Source organism: Ochlerotatus camptorhynchus, unplaced genomic scaffold (genome assembly GCF_037179485.1).
Source record: "Ochlerotatus camptorhynchus isolate MF236.1 unplaced genomic scaffold, CSIRO-AGI_Acam_v1.1 ptg000246l, whole genome shotgun sequence".
Lineage (NCBI taxonomy): Eukaryota > Metazoa > Arthropoda > Insecta > Diptera > Culicidae > Ochlerotatus > Ochlerotatus camptorhynchus.
In genome coordinates, this window is record NW_027040736.1 from 2310565 (window position 1) to 2333547 (window position 22983).

At 40.0% G+C, this 22983-nt stretch overlaps 1 protein-coding gene across 1 annotated transcript; it reads right to left on the reverse strand.

The window, feature by feature from the left end:
* Window positions 1-1067: 1067 nt before the first annotated feature.
* On the reverse strand, window positions 1068-17560 carry mRpL3 (mitochondrial ribosomal protein L3). The gene is made up of 5 exons (XM_065226161.1): window positions 17403-17560; window positions 17262-17343; window positions 16945-17199; window positions 1595-1890; window positions 1068-1538 (listed from the first exon to the last, which is right to left on the reverse strand). Exons 1-5 carry the CDS (start codon window positions 17459-17461, stop codon window positions 1112-1114), a joined length of 1119 nt encoding a protein of 372 aa, XP_065082233.1. The 5' UTR covers window positions 17462-17560; the 3' UTR covers window positions 1068-1111.
* Between the last annotated feature and the right edge of the window lie 5423 nt (window positions 17561-22983).

Here is a 22983-nt window from a genome sequence, read left to right on the forward strand (position 1 = left end):
TAAGTGTGTATGATCGCATCGCCCGCTTAAGCGAACCCTGAACCATCTCCTACCAAACTATCCAACTCAGTAGCATCTATGAGGGCGTCAGTGGGTCGCTGGCCTCCCGTTAAGTAGATGTTACATCAACAACATCCTTCCTTTCCCCGTAACGGAGAAGATGGGCGTGGCTGGCAATGGTAATTGTCATGCTTTTCCTGTTCTGAACTTTGATTGGAGAACTATTCACTCCCAAATAGTTTTCCTTAAGCAATCAGAATAAGAACGTTAAAGTTGATACATGACAGTTGCCAGCAGTAGGCTGATTTGACAGCACGTCCCCCCCCCCCCGCAGAGCATAACAGATATGCTCGATCGCACATTCGTAAAGGGCGTAACCGGGACTCACTTGGTAGCTGGCGGCGACTGCCCAGTGGGTTCGCCAACAAAGTGAATAAGTAGGGTATAGGAACCAAAACGGTAAGAATTTGTACTACTTAGTCTACGTCGGTTGACGGAATAAATAAATTTCTTCTTAAATCAAGCTGAACATTGCATTAGATCCTAAGTAACATTGATCGATTCTCTTCGTCGACTTTCTCTTTCTTTAATAGCTTGAGCACATTGTTGTGTTTGTCATATTAGAAGCTAGATAAAAGCTTCTTTTATCGATCTGTATGCCGAAAATACCTGAGAATATAAGGCCATGTACTTGGGAATGCAAAGAGAAAGTCGACGAAGAGAATCGGTCAATGTTACTTAGGACCTAATGCAATGTTCAGCTTGAAATACAATATTCAAAAAAAATTCTCGACTTTCCTGTATGTATGTAGAGTATGATTGTTATTACCACACAAAAATAATAATGCAAAAATGTTACTGGCTTAGAAAACTCAATTAATACCTGTGGAAGAGCTCAAAGAATACTAAGTTGAGGGCCGGCGCAAAGTCCCAGTAGGGATGTAATAAAGCCAAAGAAGAAGATATACCACCTTGATACAATGTAGATGGGGTTACTATTGGTACTGGGCAGGGAGTACTACGCGTATATAGATTTTTTTCGAAGATAGAATTCTAAGGCAAAGTCCTTTCATACTTTTTAAACTTATCATCGTTTATTATCATTTATAACTTATTCTTCTTTAAAAGTTATCGAACCACCTTTAAAGTTATGAATCTCTTCTTGCCACATGTCTTCGTCGGCATACAAATCGTTCTCGGACTCAAAATGCGTTGGGAAAGCTGGCGACTCTTTGTACTTCCTCAAGGGCAGAATTGTATCGTAGATGTACACCAGTCCATTTGTGTCTCCAGCAATGTTACTGCCCTGCACCCACATCACGTTGTACTTGGTATTGATTCGCCATATTTTCAAGCCTCTCAGGTTGCGCCATCGGTTACCCATATGGCCAGGCATCCTGGTTCCTGGCCACACGCGTGCTTTACCACCACCAGCACCAATGTTACCGGGTCTACGATGCGTTTTTGTCACGCCATGGGACGCGGGCATTCCCTTAAAACCATGCCGTTTAATAACCCCTTGGAAGCCATGATCCACTCTGGAAAAAAAATACGCTATAAAATATGGCCAAAAACAAATTGACGAAAACGTTACGTTTTTCCTCGAACATCGACAACATCTCCTACTTTGAAGTGGGTAACATTCAAAGGTGTTCCTGGCAACAACCGAGCTTCTGGTGATATGATGAATCGACACAAATGCTGTTTTGGCAGTACACCTGAGTCCTTGAATAGACCACAGTATTCTTTGGTAAATACTGAAGGATCTTTGCTTTGTGCTCCGACTAGCAAACATCCGTAGGGATTTTTCCAGTTACGCTTCTGTTTTGGCTCATGAGGAGGTTTAAATTCCTCCGGCGGTACATACTTGACGACGTGGTTATCAATCACCTGGAATTGAAAGTATTATACAATGATGATGTAACCATAATCAGCATCATGGAAACGCACAACATACCATATACCGTCCTAAAAACGCACTATTGCAAATAGGATACTTGCTACATTCATATTGTTTAGTGGTTTATAGTACGTTCAGACTACAGAGTTATAACATGTTATAGCGCTATCTTGATGGTGGTTTCTGTGTTGCAATTATTTGATAACCGTTATAACATGTTATAACTCTCCAGTCTGGACAGCGTTTTATAGTACGTTCAGACAGAGAAACGCAGAGATCTCGCAGAGAAACCAAAAGTTAAAATAATCCACCAAATGGTTCAGAGCCTAAATGGATGACGGAGTTTGACGTCACACTCCTTCAACCGTTTAAACAGCGGGAGAACGAAAGAGATGATAAATACACTGAGCCTTATATATATATTGAGATCTCATAGATGGATGTTCAGTAGGCTGATTTGACAGCACATCCCGCCCCTGTGGCTTCACTCTTGGTGGAAATCTTATTAAAACATTGACTCTGTGCACGAACAGAAAATGAACATGACTTTTAATTTTTCAATTCAAGAGCAAATTTTCATTACGTCGAAAGTAACAAAGTTAAACAAAGTCGAGCTATCAGTGTCAATCGATGCTCCTGCGATTACACTATATACTGTCCGAATAAGGATCACATGCCATATTTAAATTTATTTACCAGCAAATTCCTTTTTGACGTAATCACCTTCCGATCAAAATATTGTTTGATGTTACTTAAGTCACCCGATTTCTATGGAGATGTCGTTTGTCTTAAGTAGCACTGCAGAGAAACCCGTGAAAAGTGTACGTTCTTCGTTTCGCTTTCTCATTATTAAAGTGAATAAATCGAACTGTTTGTTGTTAAGAGGATTTCGGTAATCCTAAAATGATGAATGGGCTGCACGTAAGGAGACGTGATTGATCATTCTCCGGATATCCTGGTAAATACACTGTGACTTATGTTCTTCTTCTTCTTCTTCGCTTTTCAAGCTTATTGCATATCGCATATTAGCTTATGGCGTGCTCTCAACTTAGTGTTCTTGATGCACTTCCACAGTTATTAATTAAGAGCTTTCGATGCCTGTACCATTTTTGCATTGATATGATTGTGTGGCAAGTCTAATCATACTTCTATGCGCAGGGAAGTCGAGAAATTTTCCAACCCGAAAAATTCCTAGACCGGACCGGGAATCGAACCCAGCCACCTCCAGCATGGTCTTGCTTTGTAGTTGCGCCTTTACCGACTGAGCTAAGGGAGGCCCACTGTGACTTATGTCGTTTTCGTTTTTGCGGTGTAGCTACACCGGTGCTACACTGCCGTACACTGAAATATTTTAGGGTGTAGATATAGGATGCACTTTTGTTTACCAACAAATGATGTTGAGCTGTCAAAGACTCGCGCTTATTCCTGCTTACACTACACCGGTGCTACACCGCAAAAACGAAAACGACATTAAGTAACATTAGGGGGCCACCAAACGACGTATAATAAATTTTGACTCAAAACCCTGTATTTTTTAGCATGAAAGCTAGCGCTCTGCTTTGTATGATTAAAACCCTGCTTAAAATGTTAAACATTGCTATCACTATGAGATTATATGTGTTTAATTGGAAATAGGAATGCCTTTTCGGTCATCAAAACAAAATTTTATTTTTCTCAGATCGGTGCAAATAGGTGCAAATGTTATTTTCGACATAATGAAAATTTGCTCTTGAATTTTGGTACACACGGATGACGATCGACCCTGCGCTTCGGTACGCTCTCTGATAGGACGTCGTTGTGCCAATTTGGTCGTGGCACATTTCGGGTATGAGAAAGTAATTGCAGTTGGATCAAAAGTGCCTGAGAAAAATACAAGTACTTTCCAGATTACTCGAAATTGCGATAGTGAAGGTATGATCACAGACAAGCAGACATAACACTCTTAAAACGTTCATCGAAATCGCTTTTAACTGTCAATTTAAATTAGTTGGTAGTAACGCCCGAGGTAACGCCACTTGTTGTGCACCATAATCAATTCCCTAGCGTTTGACGTTTACACACTACAGCCATCTGTTGAGTGTATTACCCATCATAGTGTATACGACAGATAGCGTTCAATGTGTTGTGTATGAATGTCTGTGTTGTCAAAACATTAAGAAATATAACGCATCACTTTCAGAAATACTTCACTTTGCAACCGATGAACCATTCTGACGGCCATACGAGTACCCAAGTAACCATATAGTCGCAATATAGCTTGTATATTCTTACTTTGCTTGAGTATGGTTAGTTGGGGAATCTGATGAAACAGTCACTTCTTGAAACTGATCCCTTTCGTATTTCTTTCTTTTATTCTCTTTTCACACACGTGCACTCGGTGGACCAGCGACTTTAGACGTGAGCCTCGTCCCAGATCACCATGGCAAGAAAGTGGACATGAAACAGACCACACCAACCAACGAGGAAGGAGTCAACATCGAACCAGGAACGGAAATTAGTGCGGATTTATCTCGCTACGAAAACAAGAAAAACCCGGAAAAGGCGGAATCATGTCAAAACAGCCCACGGACGATCTACGGAAGGAAATTGCCGGTGAAGCACGAAATGGAATACGAAGCGTTAGAGAAAACTCCAAGGGATTCCAAAAGAAGCAATTAACGGCGGCGGAAGAGCAGAATATGGTGAGAGCTGTCTTAATTAAATATCAAAATTAAACTAAATACATGCCAGGTTTGAAAATAATATTTTCGAACCTGGAAGTGTGTATATACAGGGTGTTTGGTTCCGAGTTTTACATATTTTCAGGGTAGATAGGGCTCCTAAAGTTATTAAAAAATCCCCATGAAACATAGGGTCGGAAATGACTGCTAAGTGAGTTATTCAACATTTTATTTTTTTTTGTATTGCCAACTTTGGTAAGCTATATTTTTTTAATCTTAATGTGGTTTAAATAGGTGCAAATGTTATTTTCGACATAATGAAAATTTGCTCTTGAATTTTGGTACACACGGATGACGATCGACCCTGCGCTTCGGTACGCTCTCTGATAGGACGTCGTTGTGCCAATTTGGTCGTGGCACATTTCGGGTATGAGAAAGTAATTGCAGTTGGATCAAAAGTGCCTGAGAAAAATGCAAGTACTTTCCAGATTACTCGAAATTGCGATAGTGAAGGTATGATCACAGACAAGCAGACATAACACTCTTAAAACGTTCATCGAAATCGCTTTTAACTGTCAATTTAAATTAGTTGGTAGTAACGCCCGAGGTAACGCCACTTGTTGTGCACCATAATCAATTCCCTAGCGTTTGACGTTTACACACTACAGCCATCTGTTGAGTGTATTACCCATCATAGTGTATACGACAGATAGCGTTCAATGTGTTGTGTATGAATGTCTGTGTTGTCAAAACATTAAGAAATATAACGCATCACTTTCAGAAATACTTCACTTTGCAACCGATGAACCATTCTGACGGCCATACGAGTACCCAAGTAACCATATAGTCGCAATATAGCTTGTATATTCTTACTTTGCTTGAGTATGGTTAGTTGGGGAATCTGATGAAACAGTCACTTCTTGAAACTGATCCCTTTCGTATTTCTTTCTTTTATTCTCTTTTCACACACGTGCACTCGGTGGACCAGCGACTTTAGACGTGAGCCTCGTCCCAGATCACCATGGCAAGAAAGTGGACATGAAACAGACCACACCAACCAACGAGGAAGGAGTCAACATCGAACCAGGAACGGAAATTAGTGCGGATTTATCTCGCTACGAAAACAAGAAAAACCCGGAAAAGGCGGAATCATGTCAAAACAGCCCACGGACGATCTACGGAAGGAAATTGCCGGTGAAGCACGAAATGGAATACGAAGCGTTAGAGAAAACTCCAAGGGATTCCAAAAGAAGCAATTAACGGCGGCGGAAGAGCAGAATATGGTGAGAGCTGTCTTAATTAAATATCAAAATTAAACTAAATACATGCCAGGTTTGAAAATAATATTTTCGAACCTGGAAGTGTGTATATACAGGGTGTTTGGTTCCGAGTTTTACATATTTTCAGGGTAGATAGGGCTCCTAAAGTTATTAAAAAATCCCCATGAAACATAGGGTCGGAAATGACTGCTAAGTGAGTTATTCAACATTTTATTTTTTTTTGTATTGCCAACTTTGGTAAGCTATATTTTTTTAATCTTAATGTGGTTTTCTGATTTCAACATACCAAATGAAAGATTAAAGTCTTAGCTATCAATGCTTTCTAGAAAAAAACTCGATTAAAGTTAATTATCATATATTAAAATTGAAAAGTATGGTGAAAGTACCGAAAAAACTGGTGAAATTTCATACATTTTAGTGTTTTTAAGTTCAAAATTTTCATTTCTGTTTATTTAGTTGTTCTACAAAACATTATCCATGCAGTTCCCTAGATTTGTGTCTTTGGTAGTAACCTTGTAGGCTTTATGGTTTCTTCGTAATTATTGATTTAAAACAGCCATAAAAAACTTGAGACGTTTTCTTAAAATACGTTAGGGTGACTACTATTCGTTCGTACGTTCGGCTGTTGCAGTGGACTACGCACATGAAAATTTGGTAGAATGTTATTGTAGATGTTTAGCTACATTCTTAACTTTTGATTACCGCACATCTCCTGCGCCGAAAGAAAACTTAACTGCGGAGATGTTTCGCGGTATCGAATGTGTCAGTCCCAGCAGAAAACAAAACGAGAGACACCGAATCGGCGAATTCTGCGAGCGGAAGGGAGAGAAGTAGGTAGTGGTAATAAGTCGATGTCCTTTTTATTTCATAGCACTCGCAGTTCACACACACACATACACACACACACACACACACACACACACACACACACACGCTCACACCCACACACAGACACACACACACACACACACACAGACACACACAAACACACACACACTCTCACACTCTCACTCACACACACACACACACACACACACACACACACACACACACACACACACACACACACACACACACACACACACACACACACACACACACACACACAACACGCGCGCACGCACACACACACACACTCACACACACACACACACATACACACACACACACACACACACACACACACACACACACACACACACACACACACACACACACACACACTTCGTTGGTACACAGCTGAAAAAAGTATCTGTGCCTAGGGGCACGAAGGGTCTGTGCCTAGGGGCACGAACGGAAGCTTGACGTAGGACCGCTAGTGGACGGAACAAATGTGAACATTTTAGTTCTTTTAATTGATCAATCATCAATTATCTTAATGACCTTGACAAATGTCCAAATAATACTCGAAGAGAAAAGGGCATAAAAAGGTTTGTTTACAAAAAGCTTGTATGCCCCTTTCACATGTTGTTCAGGTGGTTCTGAAAAGGACCGTTTTGTAGTGATGGTGGAGTAATGCTGAGCGGAGCACGAAGAGCTTTTTTTTTTTTTTTTCTTTATTTTTGTGATTTTTAGCCGTAGGCTAGTTCATCACATTTGATAATCGAGGGTCAGGCTTAGGGCCTGCCTCGAAAGAAAGCGTTTCAGTCTATCATTACATAACGTACAACTGGCTCTGATTACCCACCAAAAGGGACAGACAACATTTTAAAAAACTTAATGTAAAGTGGGAGTTACATCGGGACTGTGGTGAGGAATGGATGCGCGAACAAGGTAGAGCTCCACCGTAAGAGACAGTGCCCCAGTCCGGCAGAGATACCCCGACGGCAGGAAAATAGGAAGGTGAAAGAACACGGACAGCGCAGCCCACGACGAGAGGGCTAGATTTGGTTGTATAGGTGAGCGTCCTTCAAGAATGCAATCAGCGCAGTCAACGTCGAGGGGTCGTTGCCAAGTAGCTCCCTGATGCTCTCTGGGAGTCGGTGTTGTTCGCGTAGCCTCTGAAACTCTGGGCAGACACACAGCACGTGTTCCACCGAGGCAGGGATGCTGCAGATTGGACAAACCTTGTGGAAGGGTGTCCCACCAAAATTGTGGGAAATCCTCGCATGGCCGGTCCGGAGTCTTGAAATAATCCGCTGGTCTTTGTACTTGTGGCTGTCTTGCCAAGGTCGTACGGTTTCTTTGATCTTTCTCAGAAGGGTGGTGCGTGACTGAAACCATTCCTCCTGCCAGGCTTCCATGATGATATTCGCAATCCAACGCCTGACGTCTAGGAGTGGTACGTTCCTGGTGAAGCGGAGTCCGGATGGACCAGATCCCGCCAGCCTGTCCGCTGCCTCGTTTCCAGGAACACCGCAGTGCCCGGGAATCCACGTAAAAACGGTTGAGGGTGGGGCAAAACGTGTAATGGCTTGTATCCAGGGGTGGCTCGGGGCTTCGGCTTCCAGCGCCTGGATGACGCTGTGTGAGTCCGTTAGCACAAGGATCGGTTGATCTGCAGGAGTGATGGCTGCGTCAAGAACAGCAGCGGCTTCTGCGGAAAAAACGGAACACTCCTCCGGAAGACTTTAACTTGTTGCGGTGTTTGGTCCTGCCACTCCGAGTCCCACTCCGGCCCGTGATCGCGATCCGTCCGTAAAGCGATGAACGTGCCCCGGATAAACCGACCTAAGAAGTTCTGCAACAGAGCGCCTCAACGCTACAGAGTTATCTCCGGCTTGGAATCCTCTCTTAATCCGCTTATCTATTTTGATAACGTTTGATCGCCAACTTTTCTCTCCATGCCAGTGGACCCTGGCCACCGGGGGGAGGTCTACGTTGGCTGCAGTGCGGAGGGCTCTGTTCCCCTCGTTGAGGAGAAAGACCCTATCGTTCCCGGATGTCTTAGCAGCGAGGGCAGCGGCTTTGGTGGCAGAGGCTGCAGCAGATCGATAGCGGAAAGGGAGGACTCCGGTTTCTGCACAAGCGGCGTCTGCGGGCGTGGAAGGTAGGAGGCCGGATACGATGCGTACGTAGGTATTGTATACCGGAGCGAGGATGCGGTTCAGCTTCTCGGTGGCTAAGCAGGTAATTTCGAGGCCGTAGAAAAGTCGACTGTCGATAACAGCCCGGGCGACACGAAGGCGGATCTCGCGGTTACTGGAGCGGTGCGGACGGGAGATTGTCCTGACGATGTTGATGCGGCTACGGCAGTTTTCTTTCACCGTTCTGAAGTGTTGGTCGAAACTTAGAGTCCGATCCAGAACTACCCCCAGAACGCGGACTGTTTTCTTAAGCGGAATTGGATGGTCCTGGATGGTGATCGGTGGTCCCCGAATCAGATGACCCGAGTGGCAGATATGGCACCGTACACTCTTTGGTGCGGAGAGCTGAAAACCAACAGAAAGCGCCCACCTGCTGACGGCGGAGACAGCTGCTTGGGCTATATTCCTGGTCCGTATAGTCGTTCGTCCCGTTACGACGATGAGTATGTCATCGGCATAGACGATTACGTGCACGTTCTTGGGCAGTCGGCTGAACACCCCGTTCATTGCCACCAGGAATAGCGTTACCGCTATGACGGATCCCTGGGGCACTCCAGTTTCCTCGGGGAACGGATCCGATCGAGTGTTCCCGACAGTCACCTGGAAGGTACGATCAAGGAGGAAATTCCGTACAAAATGTGTGATGTGGCCTTTCAGGCCCCAGCCGATGAGCTGCCTGATGACGCCGGGCGTCCAAGTCCTGTTGAACGCCTTTGAAATATCAAGGGATACTAACTCCGCATGGTGACCGTTGTCCTGGGCTTCCTTGAGTACATTTCCGAGGGCTGCAAAGTAAGTGGAGGAGCCGTGTCCTTGTCGGAATGCATGCTGCCGTTCGTCAAGGAGACTGTTTGACTCCAGGAACTGCCTAAGTCGACGATTTACCATTCTCTCCATCACTTTTGCCGCGCAGCAAGTGAGCGCAATCGGCCTAAAGGAGGAGGCTTCTCCACTCGCCGCGTTGATCTTTGGAATGGGCACTACCAGGCTTTGTTTCCAGAGGTCCGGGTACGAGTCAGTGAGCCATAGGTCGTTGAAGAGAGCGAGTAGCCTCGTTTTTCCGTCGAGGGAGAGGTTTTTTAACACCGGGTATCCAATCTCGTCCGGCCCGGCAGATTTACCAGTACTGCTGCCGAGGGCGAACTGAAGCTCCCGGAAGGTAAGAGCATCGTTGATCTGGAGGGAAGGGACATCGGATGGAATTCGCAGGTCGCGAATGCTGCTTGTGGAAGGTTTGACGCGCTGGACGAAATCGCTGTCGTAGCCACTGATAGCGGACAGGCCGGCAAAATAGTTCCCTAAATTGTCAGCGATGTCCTTCGGTTCTGAGATCGTGTTGCCATGAGCTTGGATAGTAGGTGGAGTGGATCGCCGCTTGCCACTGAGAGCGTTGACGCGATTCCACAAGTCGCTCGACGATTGGGATTCATCGATTGAATCCAGGAAGTCCATCCAGCTGGATCGCTTCGCGTCGCGGATCACCTGTCTGCACGAGAGATGGCGTTCTCGGTAGACCTTCAGCGCTTCCTCCCTACCAGGATCGTCTAAGGCTAGGCGCTTAAGCCGGCGTAGGGCTTTGCGTCGTGCTTTTACCGCACATTTGGTATCCTCGTTCCACCAACGTAGGGCTTTTCGCCCGGGTACGCTACCAGTCCTTGGGATGGATAGTTTTGCTGCGTCGTATAGTACTTCCGTGAAGCTGGAGATATCGTTCGGTTCGCGTTGCTGAAAGAGAGCGTCGGATTTCTCCCTGAAAGCGTCCCAGTCGGCTTCCTCGAAGCGCCACCTGGGTCTCCGGGTCGTTGGGGGGACCGCACCTACGAAAAGAGCACGAAGAGCTACTGATTCCGTCACCGGGAAATACCAGCTGGTGATTTGTTTTTTTATGATAACTCCTTACTTGAAAACAGGCAAAAACTCAAAAACAGGCTGCTTTTTCATGGTATACAGTGTGATCAGTGATGGAAAAGTTCGCGAAAACTCACTATGACTCGCGAACTTTTCCCTTGGTGAACTTCGTGAAATATCGCGAACTTTTCCAACACTGAGTGTGATAATTCAATAATCAATAAATTATCTCAACATTTAGTGACAAACCATTCATAAATTTTGGTAACATACAATAAATGCTATAATCCACAATTTCAAAATATGTAAGCGCCGATTGAAACAATCTTTTCGACGTCACTACAAGGGTGATTGATTAAACGAAATAAACGAATCGTGCGGAATGAAAGCCGAGGAAAAACTAATTGCACCAATATATTCAGGCCTACAATTCCACACTTTCTATAGACAGGTTGCACCTTGATAGCTAACTGATTGCGGGAACTGATGACCTTGACCAACGTCCAAATAATACTCTTTAACAAATTTTTGGTGGCCCTGAAAAGGACCGTTTTGTAGTGATGGTTGGGTAATTCTGAGCTGGGTGTTCAACACGGATGAGGCTGTCGAGCTGTATGTCGTTTGGAGCGATGGTGGCACGCTTGGCATAGATGACCGACCCGCAGCGACTCACGAAGAGCTACTGATTCCGATCCATAGCATAGCGGTGCAGCTTCTTCCTCTTTTGATGGTTGCTTATTAGGGCTCTGCAGCTCGCTGCTTGCAGGCAGCTTTTCGTTGTTACTGTAGAACAATTTTCAACGCCACCGCCGAAAGTACTGCTACTGCTGCTACTAATTTCGACGACCGAACACCACCACACAGTGGTGTGGTCGTTGGGAGCGTGTGGTTCTGAGTATGGCGATGAGTGTGCAAAATATTACGCAATTCCATCCTCCCTATTCGTACGCGCCCGAGAATTGGAGGCGAATGCCACTTCGACTTGTTTCGTCTCTGACGACTGTGCTGGGGAAGCAGCATATGCATGTAGGTAATTGGTGGATTTGTTCGTTAATTCGACCGGTTTGGACAATGCTGCACATTTACAAGTTTTCAATAGTTTTTTATTGAAAATAAACATTCTGAAGCATTGTTATCGATGCGTAGCCATATTTCTGATCGATTAGTGATAAAAATATTGAAATTGGACCAGGGGCAGCTGAGTTATTAACGTTCAAATTCTTTCTAAATTTGTTACATGTTCCATTTTCTGTTTTCACAAAGTGTACCCCCATATAGAAATCAAAGACGTACCTAGTCCTACGTCAAAAAAAATTGAAGGGTTGTGTCCTAGACACGACCACAGTATGACGTAGAACCACACAAAATTGATGTTTTTCATGCATTTTTGACTATTATACTTTATCTTAAAATTTTCAAGTATTTCAATGTTTGGGTTATGGTTGACTCAAAACAATTTACAAATTTTTCTTGACAAATATCCATGTGAAATTCCACATGATTTTCATTTGACCACACATAAACAGAATCCACTCAGAAGTACACCTGAAATTTATACGCAAATGAATAGTATGTGTGGTCACGCATGGTTTTTATATGTACAAGTTTGAAAGTTTTGGTGTGGGAAGAAATTAAGAGAAAAACTTCTGATTTTACTAATGATTGTGATTTGTTACAAATTTATTTCCCGGAAAAAAGAGATCGTCAAAGTCTATGTCTTTTTCGGGTTATTGTTGAGGGGTGGGGGGGTAGGAAAGGTTATTGATGAATGAGGGGGGGGGGAGAGATTGTTGTGAAGGGGGGAGGGAGAGGGGTTTAATTATTACTTTTCCTCATTGTGGTCACGCCGTGATCCACCTTTAGCCGCTGATTTGGTCCTGCTTACTGCAGGACCAAGTGCCACGCCGTCCGAAGCGACAATGAGCAAATGCATGACAGCAGCGTTGTTTTATATCTTTTCAGGTTCAGAACCTGGTAGGATTTCCCGCAGTTTTTTATGAATGGGGCGGAGCAAAAAGTTTCTTTTGTGCAGAATATGTAAAAGAGGATGGACTTTGGATGTTAATATAATTGCATATATAGAGGTACCAGATATGTTTTACTGTCAGTAGTTGGTAATTCATCGAGTGAATGTCTCCTATTAAGCAATATTTGTTTTTGAAAATGTTAGCTCTGCATGTAAAAAATTAATTGTTCATACAATGTCCATGTCTTTTTCGGGTTATTGTTAAGGGGGAGGGGGAGGGGGTTTTACATGCACGTTTTTTCAAGTCTCATTCCTTATTGTGGTGGATACGCCGTGATCCACCTTTAGCCGCTAACCTAGTCCTGCTTGATGTAGGACCTAGTGCCACGCCGTCCGAAGCGGTAATGAGCAGTGGCATGAGAGCAGCGCTGATTTATATCTTTTCAGGTTCAAGCAGAATGATGTGCAACCAAGTGGTCCCAGACAACCAGAATGCACGTATATTCAAAGTTGTTTTCGTGATATACAAACATATATACAAACAAACAAGTCGTATAGAATGCAAAGAAATGGCTTATACGTACAAAAGTGGAGGCCATATACGTGCATATTTTCGTTTAATTTTAAACGAGTTGATTTAACATCATATGCGATTTGATCTGTAATAACAAATCCATTTTGAAAAGTCCGATGTAATCCGATTAAATTTGTGATACAGTACGACGGAAAAATGAGTCATCGCATATAAGTCGGAAATTTGCATTCTATACGATTTTACTTAAACATAATGTGAGGTATGCCATTCTAATATGCGATTTTGACTTAAACTGTAGCAATTTACGATACTGTCTGTACATTGTTATACGACTTCTGGTTGTCTGGGGTATTCGTTTATGATGACTGGGTTTGTGAAAAAGGCTTATTTCATGAAATCAGTGATAAAATTATCATTTGTACGCTTTCAATAGTTTAATTACAGAAAAATTGGAAAAATATTTATTTCAACAGGTTCGTAATGTAATATCCTATCGATTGGCGTATTTGCATTTTAATTTCATCTATAAATGACAAAGTTACAAGCGCTCAAAACCTAACACTCCTTCACCACACATATTTTTTGATTTGCACCCCAGTATAGTCGGCAAAGACGTAGTTCTACGTCAAAAAAGGAAAAGTAATTTTTGAGGAATATTCCCAAAAGTAAATTTGACAGCTATAGGAAGGTGTATTTTGCTAAAATTAAAAATCAACAATTCAGTGCCAACATTTCAAAGGGACGTAATTGCTTTTGTAAACAATGGCTTTAGCTATCGATTTCTTGCAAATAAAAGCCCATCTCTCACAATTAACAATGCTAGCTAGCAGTGGCGTCGCCCTAACCTCAATCTACCTGTTCAACAACTTTCAAAACGTATACAAACAAAACAATATTGGTTCCAATGGATACAAATCAGTGAAACTAGAATACCCTATGCCTTTTAAAACTGATTTGAATGTAAACATGACCCTAAATAACGTTTTCAAACTTGTTGAACAGGTAAAAAATGAGGTTACGCGACGCCACTGCTAGCTAGTAAAGGAAACATTCCTCTACCTGGTGGTTTCATGATTCTTCATGAGTAAGTTTTTTTTTTTTCACGAGAATTCGACGGCTAAAGCCATTGTATACAAATGCAATTACGCCCATTTGAAATGTTGACACTGAATTATCAGTTTTTATGTTGTTACAATGCATCCAAAACATCATTTTTACAACAAACTTTAAAATTAGGAGTAAGAGGGCATAATGAGCAGGTGGTTCATAGTAAGCATCCTGCACTTTGGCTCTGGATTTCTAGCTGCATGAAACAAATCAACTGGTAATAGGTCCAATATCATTATGATGTTGATCCTACCACCGACCAATTTGTTCCGAACGGCCGGAAGTCCAAGCTGGTGCACGGGATGCTCACATTTGTTATTCAAAAATGAATACTTACTACTTGTTTTTGTAGTTGTAATTACTCATAAATGGGTAAAATTTTACTCATTTAATGGGTAGTCCCAGTTTCCCTTGAAAATGCTTACCTTGTAGTCATTATTGGTTATTTTCCGGTTACCGTGTAAGGAAAAGTAATTTCTTTAAACGCTGTCCATACTGGAGAGTTATAACATGTTATAACGGTTGTCAAAAAATTGCAACACAGAAACCACCATCAAGATAGCGCTATAACATGTTATAACTCTGTAGTCTGAACGTACTATTAGCATTCCGTGTCCTATCCCGTACACGGAGAAAAAATACTACCCAAAATTTGAGATCTTTTTACCTAATATTGACTTCAGCCTTTCAGTTGCACTCGTTATTGTTGTCTAAAAAGGAACGAGAGATTCGACACAACGATATAGTTCAACCCAATAAGTTACTTTTGAGTAAATTGCTTATTCTCAAATTTACTTGAATTAAAATAATTTTGGGTAGAATATACTTAAGAGTAAGTATTTTTTTTTGCTTGGGACTGCTTGGGACCGTTGTTCTGGTACTGAGTGAGCCAAAAATAATAATGATTTCCTTCGGGACCCAGTGGTCTTATACCCCGTTCACATTACAGCGTATATCACGTGATATACGCTGTCTTGCAATGAGCACTCATACAACTAGTTTTCACTGAAAATCCTATATATGAGTGCTAATAGGCTATTTTCGTGCACCATCAATGTGGAGTGCGCTAGCCGATTTTGAGAGGAAATGTCATCCAACCCATTTGTTTACACCATAATGACGATATTCAAAACTCAAAATAATGTACATTTTAATGCACAACTTGCAAATTTCTATCAGGAGTGGTCTTATTTTTCGATTATCTACAGATCTGAACTGGTTTATAGCTGAAAAAACCACACATTAAAAATCCGGAAGATCATAACCGCTGCGATAATTTTATAAATCTTAATTTTTCGCTTCAAAAATATATGGAAGCACCAGCCGGATCACTGCAAACCAGAAACAGAAAACAAAATATTCCACGTGGATGATGATTTCAAGCACCTGCGGTGGATAAATTAATCAGGAAAGGTGAAAATATGTTCCCCTTCCTATGCTTCACGGTAAAAATTTCCACCCTCATCACTATTTTGAGGGTTCCTCTATTTACCGCCAGAGGCTGAATCAATCGCTTAGTCTCTATTGGCAAATCAAAGTTGGCACTCGTGGAGAATAGATGAACTATGAAAGTGATGATGGTTTCAAAATTTTATACGGTGAGGTATACGAGTTCAATCTTAAAATGCCTTTATTTTGCAAATGGAACATTTTATTCAAATCTGGTTAGTGCTACGTTAGTAGAAAACTTAAGGACTACTCAATAGATATATAATATAGAAAAAATAATTTCTTTTCAGATTTTTAGGTGTATGCATAGATTTCAGCTTTTCTACAACTGTAGCAACAACCAGATTTAAATTCAATGCTCAGTTTTCAAAATAAAAGCATTTTAAGATTGCACTCGTATACCTGTCCGTGGAAAATTTTGAAACCATCATCACTTTCATAGTTCATCTATTCTCCACGAGTGGCAACTTTGATTTGCTAATTGGATTCGCCTATTTACTCAAATTTGGGTTATTGGCCGGATATTGAGGTAAAAGTACTTAATTTTGGGTAGTTTTTCATCTCCGTGTAGTACGTAAAAACGTCATGACTTTTCAGCTGCGTACCTAACAGGCTTTAGACGTAGTAAAATTTTCATTGTGCTTCAGCTCATTTTTGTTTTGTTTTGGCCAGTCTAATTGGCAAATCAAAGTTGGCTCTCGTGGAGAATAGAAGAACTATGAAAGTGATGATGGTTTCAAAATTTTCCACGGGGAAGTATACGAGTGCAATCTTAAAATGCTTTTATTTTGTGAATGGAGCATTTTATTTAAATCTGGTTAGTGCTACGTTAGTAGAAAACTTCAGGACTACTCAATAGACATACAATACAGAAAACATAATTTCTTTTCAGATTTTTAGGTGTAAACATAGACTTCCGCTTTTCTACCACTGTAGCAGTAACCAGATTTAAATAAAATGCTCCATTTTCAAAATAAAAGCATTTTAAGATTGCACTCGTATACTTCCCCGTGCAAAATTTAAAAACCATCATCACTTTCATAGTTTTTCTATTCTCCACGAGTGCCAACTTTGATTTGCCAATAAAAGAAGGCAGAATCTCATTCAGGGAAGTGGCCCTGGGGTGATGCCGTTCGGGGTAATGTAGCAAAACCAAATATTTACTTAGTTTACCTGTAGCAGCGTGGTTCGGATCTTGGTACCATCCTTTTTCCACAGAGGATATTGTCCTATTTTTCTTGCAATTACTCCTGTTCTTTTCAATCCCTGACGCCATTCGACGGCAGGTAATTCCTCTGTACGAATCAACGATTGATTCGATTGGTCAAATGTAAGCACTCCTTTCATCAAAGCTGGAGGCCCGAACTTGGTGTGTAGTACTTCTTTTACAAATGATGTATTTTCAGCCGTGAGCATTTCATCATGGACCTACAGAAGACAATTCCAATCATAATTGCATTTTAAATCCAGAGATAGGTAGCGATTCTCACCGTGCGTTCTTTTCTAACGAACCAAGTTGGATTTCGTAATCGAGGTCGATTGAGATAGTTTTTGTTGCGTGTTTGAATCAGCCTAAAAACAATGAAAATTTTACATGAGTAGTTTGTTAATGGAAATAATAGTTTACCTACCCGGTTAACAATGTATTTTGCCTTAATAGACGCGCTGTTAAAAAACTTGAGCTAAACATTTTAAAGAAAATACTTCCGATTTATGAAATCTTTAAAAGTTCAACATGCGGCACACTAAAATCACTCGAACGCACCTCGGGAAAGCAAAACAAAATGTGACATTTTGATGAAGAAAAATCACGCAGAAATTCTGGCGTCACTTCAGTGCCAACATTTCAAAGGGGCGTAATTGCATTTGTAAACATTGGCTTTAGCCGTCGATTTCTCGCGAATAAAAGCTCACTCATGAAAAATAATGATACCAGCAGGTAGAGGAATCTTTCCTCTACCAGCTAGCATTGTAATTTTGGAGAGGGAAGATTTCATTCGCGAGAAATTGACGGCTAAAGTCATTGTTTACAAAAGCATTTACGCCCCTTTGAAATGTTGGCACTGACTTATCAAATTGACGTTGACGGCACCGTCGAAAAATTGTCTCTTCTAGAAAATATTGACAGTTTCTTACGGACTTTTTAGATGAAGTGAAAGGATAGTACGAAATCCGCCATGTTTCACGCACAGTCTGACGTTTGCTAATGGATTTTATGATAGGAGTAAAGAGCTACAGGGGTGCCGTCAACGCCTACATTCGCCTTGACACCAGTCCCGAAGTGACGTTTCTTCACACACATTTTGACAGCTCCTTATGGGGTTTTGCGTTGGAGTGAAAGAATAAGAAAAAGTCCGCCACACATAGTCCTCTCCAGGCGGGTTCGGATTGGTGCGATTTGCGTGTGTTAGTGAGATGATTTTTTTTGTTAGCTGTGAGAATTTTTTTGTTTGCTGTAAGAACTGTCATTCTAAAGTAAAAATAAACAACAAAACGAAAACAAACCCTACGCTTGCACGGTTACAGTCAAGAACCCTTTTGTGAGTTAAGGTAAACCCATTTTTGATAAAGGTGGCTTTACTCATTAATGAGTAAATTATTTTTACAATAATTTGAAGACTGATCGTTCGCCCTTTGTCCGGGATGCGGACGAAGGGCGACTCGCCCCATTAGAGTAATTTCATCCGCCGGGCGACCAAATGGCGCTCCGGGATACGGACGAAGGGCGACTCGCCCCGCTAGAGTAATTTCATGCGCCGGGCTACCAAATGGCGGATGGAACTTAGCCATTTTTTGTGTTTTTTTTTCGCGGCGACTGATTACGTGGTCAGCCTTATTTACATTTCGGTTGTGTCAGGAGATTGTTTGTTACGGGCTGCGAAATTGGCCTCCGATGGCCATCTTCCTGAGTGGTTGGTCTCCCGAAGGGACGAATCAACAGGTATATTTGTTCTCAAGGTAAGTAAACTGTTTTTTAATGAAAAAAATCAAAACAATTTTGATAATTTTTGCAAATATTTTTTTCAGCCGGCTGCTGGAGAGTGTAGTAATAGAAGAGTGTCGTGACCATCAGACCGAGATTTCTAGCCTCGGCCACGGCTACACGAATTGCTGCTGTATCTGCTGCCTCTGAATCTACTGCTGCTGCGGTTGCTGTTTCTGCTGCTACTATTTGTTGCTGGTGGTGGTCCGTCACCTCCAAAATTAATCCCCGACATTCTGGTTAGTAAAATGAAATGTTTGTTGTTTTTGGGAGTGATTTACATTCCCACAAGTGGTATGTCAGCACACATCCAGCTGGATTCCAGCACCCCTGAGGAAGAGTTAGAAAAGGAAACTGAACATTGGAATCACTTCTATTAAGTAGTCTGCCGGAACACATCATGCTGAATTACAGCACCCCTGAGAATGCGTAGGACGTGTAAATTAAATTTTAGTTTTCGGGAGTGATTCATTTTGAAATTAGATCTCAGAAGTGGTCTGTCTAGCACCCCCGATTTCGTTGGAAGTGTGTACTGAACTGTTTGTTATTTTTGGGAGTGATTCACCTTGAAATTACTTCCCATAAGTGGTCTTCCGGTACACATCCGGCTGCATTCCAGCACCCCTTAGGATGAGTTGAAGATGTAACTGAACTGTTTTTGGGAGTGATTCATTATGAAATTACTTCCCATGAATGATCTTCCGGTACACATCCGGCTGAATTCCAGCACCTCGGAGGATGCGTAGGACGTGTAAATTGAAATATCTTTAGTTTTTGGGAGTGGTTCACGTTGGAATTTTATCTCAGAAATGGTCTGCCGAAACACATCCTGCTAAATTCCAGCACCCCTGAGGATGCGTTGGAAGTGTGATTGTAACTGTTTGTTGTTTTTAGGAGTGATTACCTTTGGAATTAGTGCTCATTAAGGGTTTGCCGGAACACATCCGGCTGAATTACAGCACCCCTGAGAATGTGTTGGGTGTGTAAATTTAATTTTAGTTTTCGAGAGTGTTTATATTGAAATTAGTTTTCAGAAGTGGTCTGCCCAAACACATCCGGTTGAATTCTAGCACCCTCCCGGATGCGTTGGAAGTGTAAACTGAACTGTTAGTTGATTTTGGGAGTGATTCACATTGAATTTACTTCCCATAAGTGGGCTTCCGGTACACATCCGGCTGCACTCCAGCAACCCTGAGGATGAGTTGGAAGTGTGAACTGAACTGTTTTAAGTTTTTGGAAGTGATTTACTTTAAGATTACTTCCCAAGTGTGAACTAAACTGTTATTTTGGGAGGGAATCCGAAGCTGAACCCCAAAAGGAAATTTGTTGCCGGATCCCGAAAGTTTTGGATAAATTAATGTTAGTTTTTAGTTAAAGTTTAGCTAAATAAAAATAATAATATTAAATTAACTTTACTTTAACTTGAATTTAATTTTTCTTATGTTAAATTTGGGTAAAATATATAATCAAGTTGAGTTTAAATAAAGTTAGAGCTAAGTTAATGTAAAGTTAAAAATATGTTAAAGTTAAGCTACAGTAAATTTAAAGTTAAGTTAAAGATAAATGAAAGTTAAATTCAAGTAAAGTAAAAGTCAAGTTAAATTTAAGGTAAAGTAAAAGTTAAATTTAGATTAAAGTCAAAGTTAAATTTATGTTACAGTAAAGTTAAGTTAAATAGTTAAAGTAATGTTTAAGTTTGGTAAAAGCTAAAATCAAGTTGAGTTTGAATAAAGTTAAAGATAAGTTAATTAGTAAAAGTTCTGTTAAAGATTGGTGAATGATAAACTCAAGTAGAGTTTAAATTAATTTAAGTTAAGCTCTAATTAAGTTAAATTTTAGTTAAAGTTAAGTTAAAGTTAGGTTGACGTTAAGTTAAAAGTAAGTTAAAATTGAGTGAAAGTTATGTTAAAGTTTAGGAAAAGTTAAGTTATGTTAATTACCTTGGGAACTTCCTGGAAGGTTCGTAGAAAGTTCTTGGAACTTATTGGAAGTTCTTATGAAAGGAAATCCAATGCCGGATTGGGAATCCTAAGCCGGATTCCAATAGGGAATCCGATTCCAGATCCCGAAAGTTTAGGATAAAGTCAGGTTAGTGATTAGCTAAATTTAAGTTAAAGGAAAGTTAAATTTAAGTTTAAGTAAAATTATGTTAAAGTTTGGTAGTAGATAATCAAGTTCATATTAAATAATGTTCTAGTTAAGTAAAAGTTAAGTGATAAAGTAAAGTTAAAGTGACGATAAAGTGAAGTTAAAGTTAAGTTAAAGGTTAATTAAAGTTAAGTCAAAGTGAAGTTAAAGTTAAATGAGATTCATGTTAAATTAATTAGGTAAGGTTTAGCTAAATTAATGTAAACATTAAGTTAATGCTAAGTTACTTTAATGTTAAACTAATTATATAGATAATAATATATATATAACTAATAGATACTTAAGCTTAAGTTAAGTATGTGTTAAAGTTAAGTTAGATATGTTGAAGCTAAAGTTGAGATTAATTTAAAGTTTGGTTAAAGTTAAGATAGTTATGTTAAACTTAAACTAAAGCTATGTTTAAATTGTTATAGAATTAGTTGACACTTAAGTTAGAGTGAAGTTAAATTGCAGTACATGTTATAAATAAGTGCAGTTGAAGTTATTACAAGGGAACTTCAGGGATCCTTTCAGAGCACATCAGGAATACTTCAGTTCTTGGAAGTTATTGAAATCTCTTGGAACATCTTGAATTTCATTTAACTTTTTAGAAGTTCATGGAGCTTCTTTAAACTTCATTACATCTCACTTGGATGTTCTTGTTAAGTTAAGATTAGGTGTAAATTTCGTTAAATTTAAGTTACTGTTACGTTGAAATTAAAGTTAATTTAATTTAACAAGTTAATGTTTAATTAAAGTTAAGTTGAAATTCGGTTACATAAAATCAAGCTGACTTACAATTAAGTCAAAGTTAAGTTAAAACTTAGTGAAGGTTAAGATTAAATTAAGTTAAAATTAAGTAAACGCTAAGTTAAAAATATGTTAAAGCTAAGTTAAAGTAATGTTGAAGTTATGTTAAAGATAAGTTAATGTTCAGTGGCAGTTAAATTAAAGTAAATGTTTATTTAAGGTGTATTTAGTTAAAGTTTAATTGAAGATAAGCTGAAGTTTAACTAAAGATATTTTGATGTTATATTAAAATTTCATTAGTTATTGTAAAGTCAAGTTGAAGTTATGTGAAAGTTATTTCCAGGCAACTTCAGAGAAACTTCATTCTTTGAACATCTTGGAAGTTCTGTTCAATTAAAATAAATAAATATAACTAACGTTTAGTAAATGTTAAATGAAAACTAAAATAAACTTAAATTAAGTAAACAGTTAAAACTTTTTAGAAGTTATGTTTATGCTACGTAATATTCAAATCGAAGCTAGGCTGGACTTAAAGATAAGAAGTTCCCAGCCGTCCAAGAGCAACATAGGAGTTCCTAGGAACTAACTTAACTTAAACAGAACGATAACTTAGTTTTTACATATCTTTAGCTCAACTTTAACAACTTTAACTTATCTTCAATTAAACTTGAACTGAAAATTAATGTAAATTTAACTTGGCTTAAATTTAACTTTATTATAGCTCTTATTTAATCTTAACATATCATTAGCTAAACTTTTTTTTTTATAATGCGTTTATTTTTCCAGGCTCATTTGCTATAGCTTTGCGGAGCCAATATTCATTGATTAGATTACAAAATTACTTAAAACTAACGTGAGTAAAGCGGGTGCCGATTACTCGCGGCTATCTCGAGGTTAGGGGTGACAAATTGTAACAAATGGATGGCAGGGTAGGGATTGTGAACACAAGGTTTGGAGAGCAATATGCTCTTGATCTCGAACTAAGCGACACTCTGATGAAAAAGACAAACATGGGGGTACACCGATGGGCAGCTAACAACTTGGGAGAACATAGCTAAACTTTAAATAAACCAATAACTAATAATACCTTAAATTAACTTTTTCTTTAACTTAACTTCAACTAAAACGCAACTTCAACTTAAAATTATCATTACTTGTAATTAGCTCTATCATACCTTTCACTTCATTTTAACTAAACTTTAAATTAGTTTTATCGTAACGTTCACTAAATTTTAACTTAATTATAACTTAACTTTATTTTATATAACCAAACTTTAATTAGCTGCACTTTACTTTAACCACAGGCAACCAGACATAACACATTAATTATTAAACTTTACTTTAACTTCAAC

What these genes read in the sequence shown, in the direction of transcription:
- mRpL3 (XM_065226161.1), bottom strand. Translation starts at nt 17,461, where the DNA reads ATGTTTAGCTCAAGTTTTTTAACAGCGCGTCTATTAAGGCAAAATACA. An exon ending in CAAAATACATTGTTAACCGG is followed by an intron (nt 17,344 to 17,402) that starts GTAGGTAAACTA and finishes CATTGTTTTTAG; the next exon opens with GCTGATTCAAACACGCAACA. An exon ending in GTCGATGTTCGAGGAAAAAC is followed by an intron (nt 1,539 to 1,594) that starts GTAACGTTTTCG and finishes TTTTTTTTCCAG; the next exon opens with AGTGGATCATGGCTTCCAAG.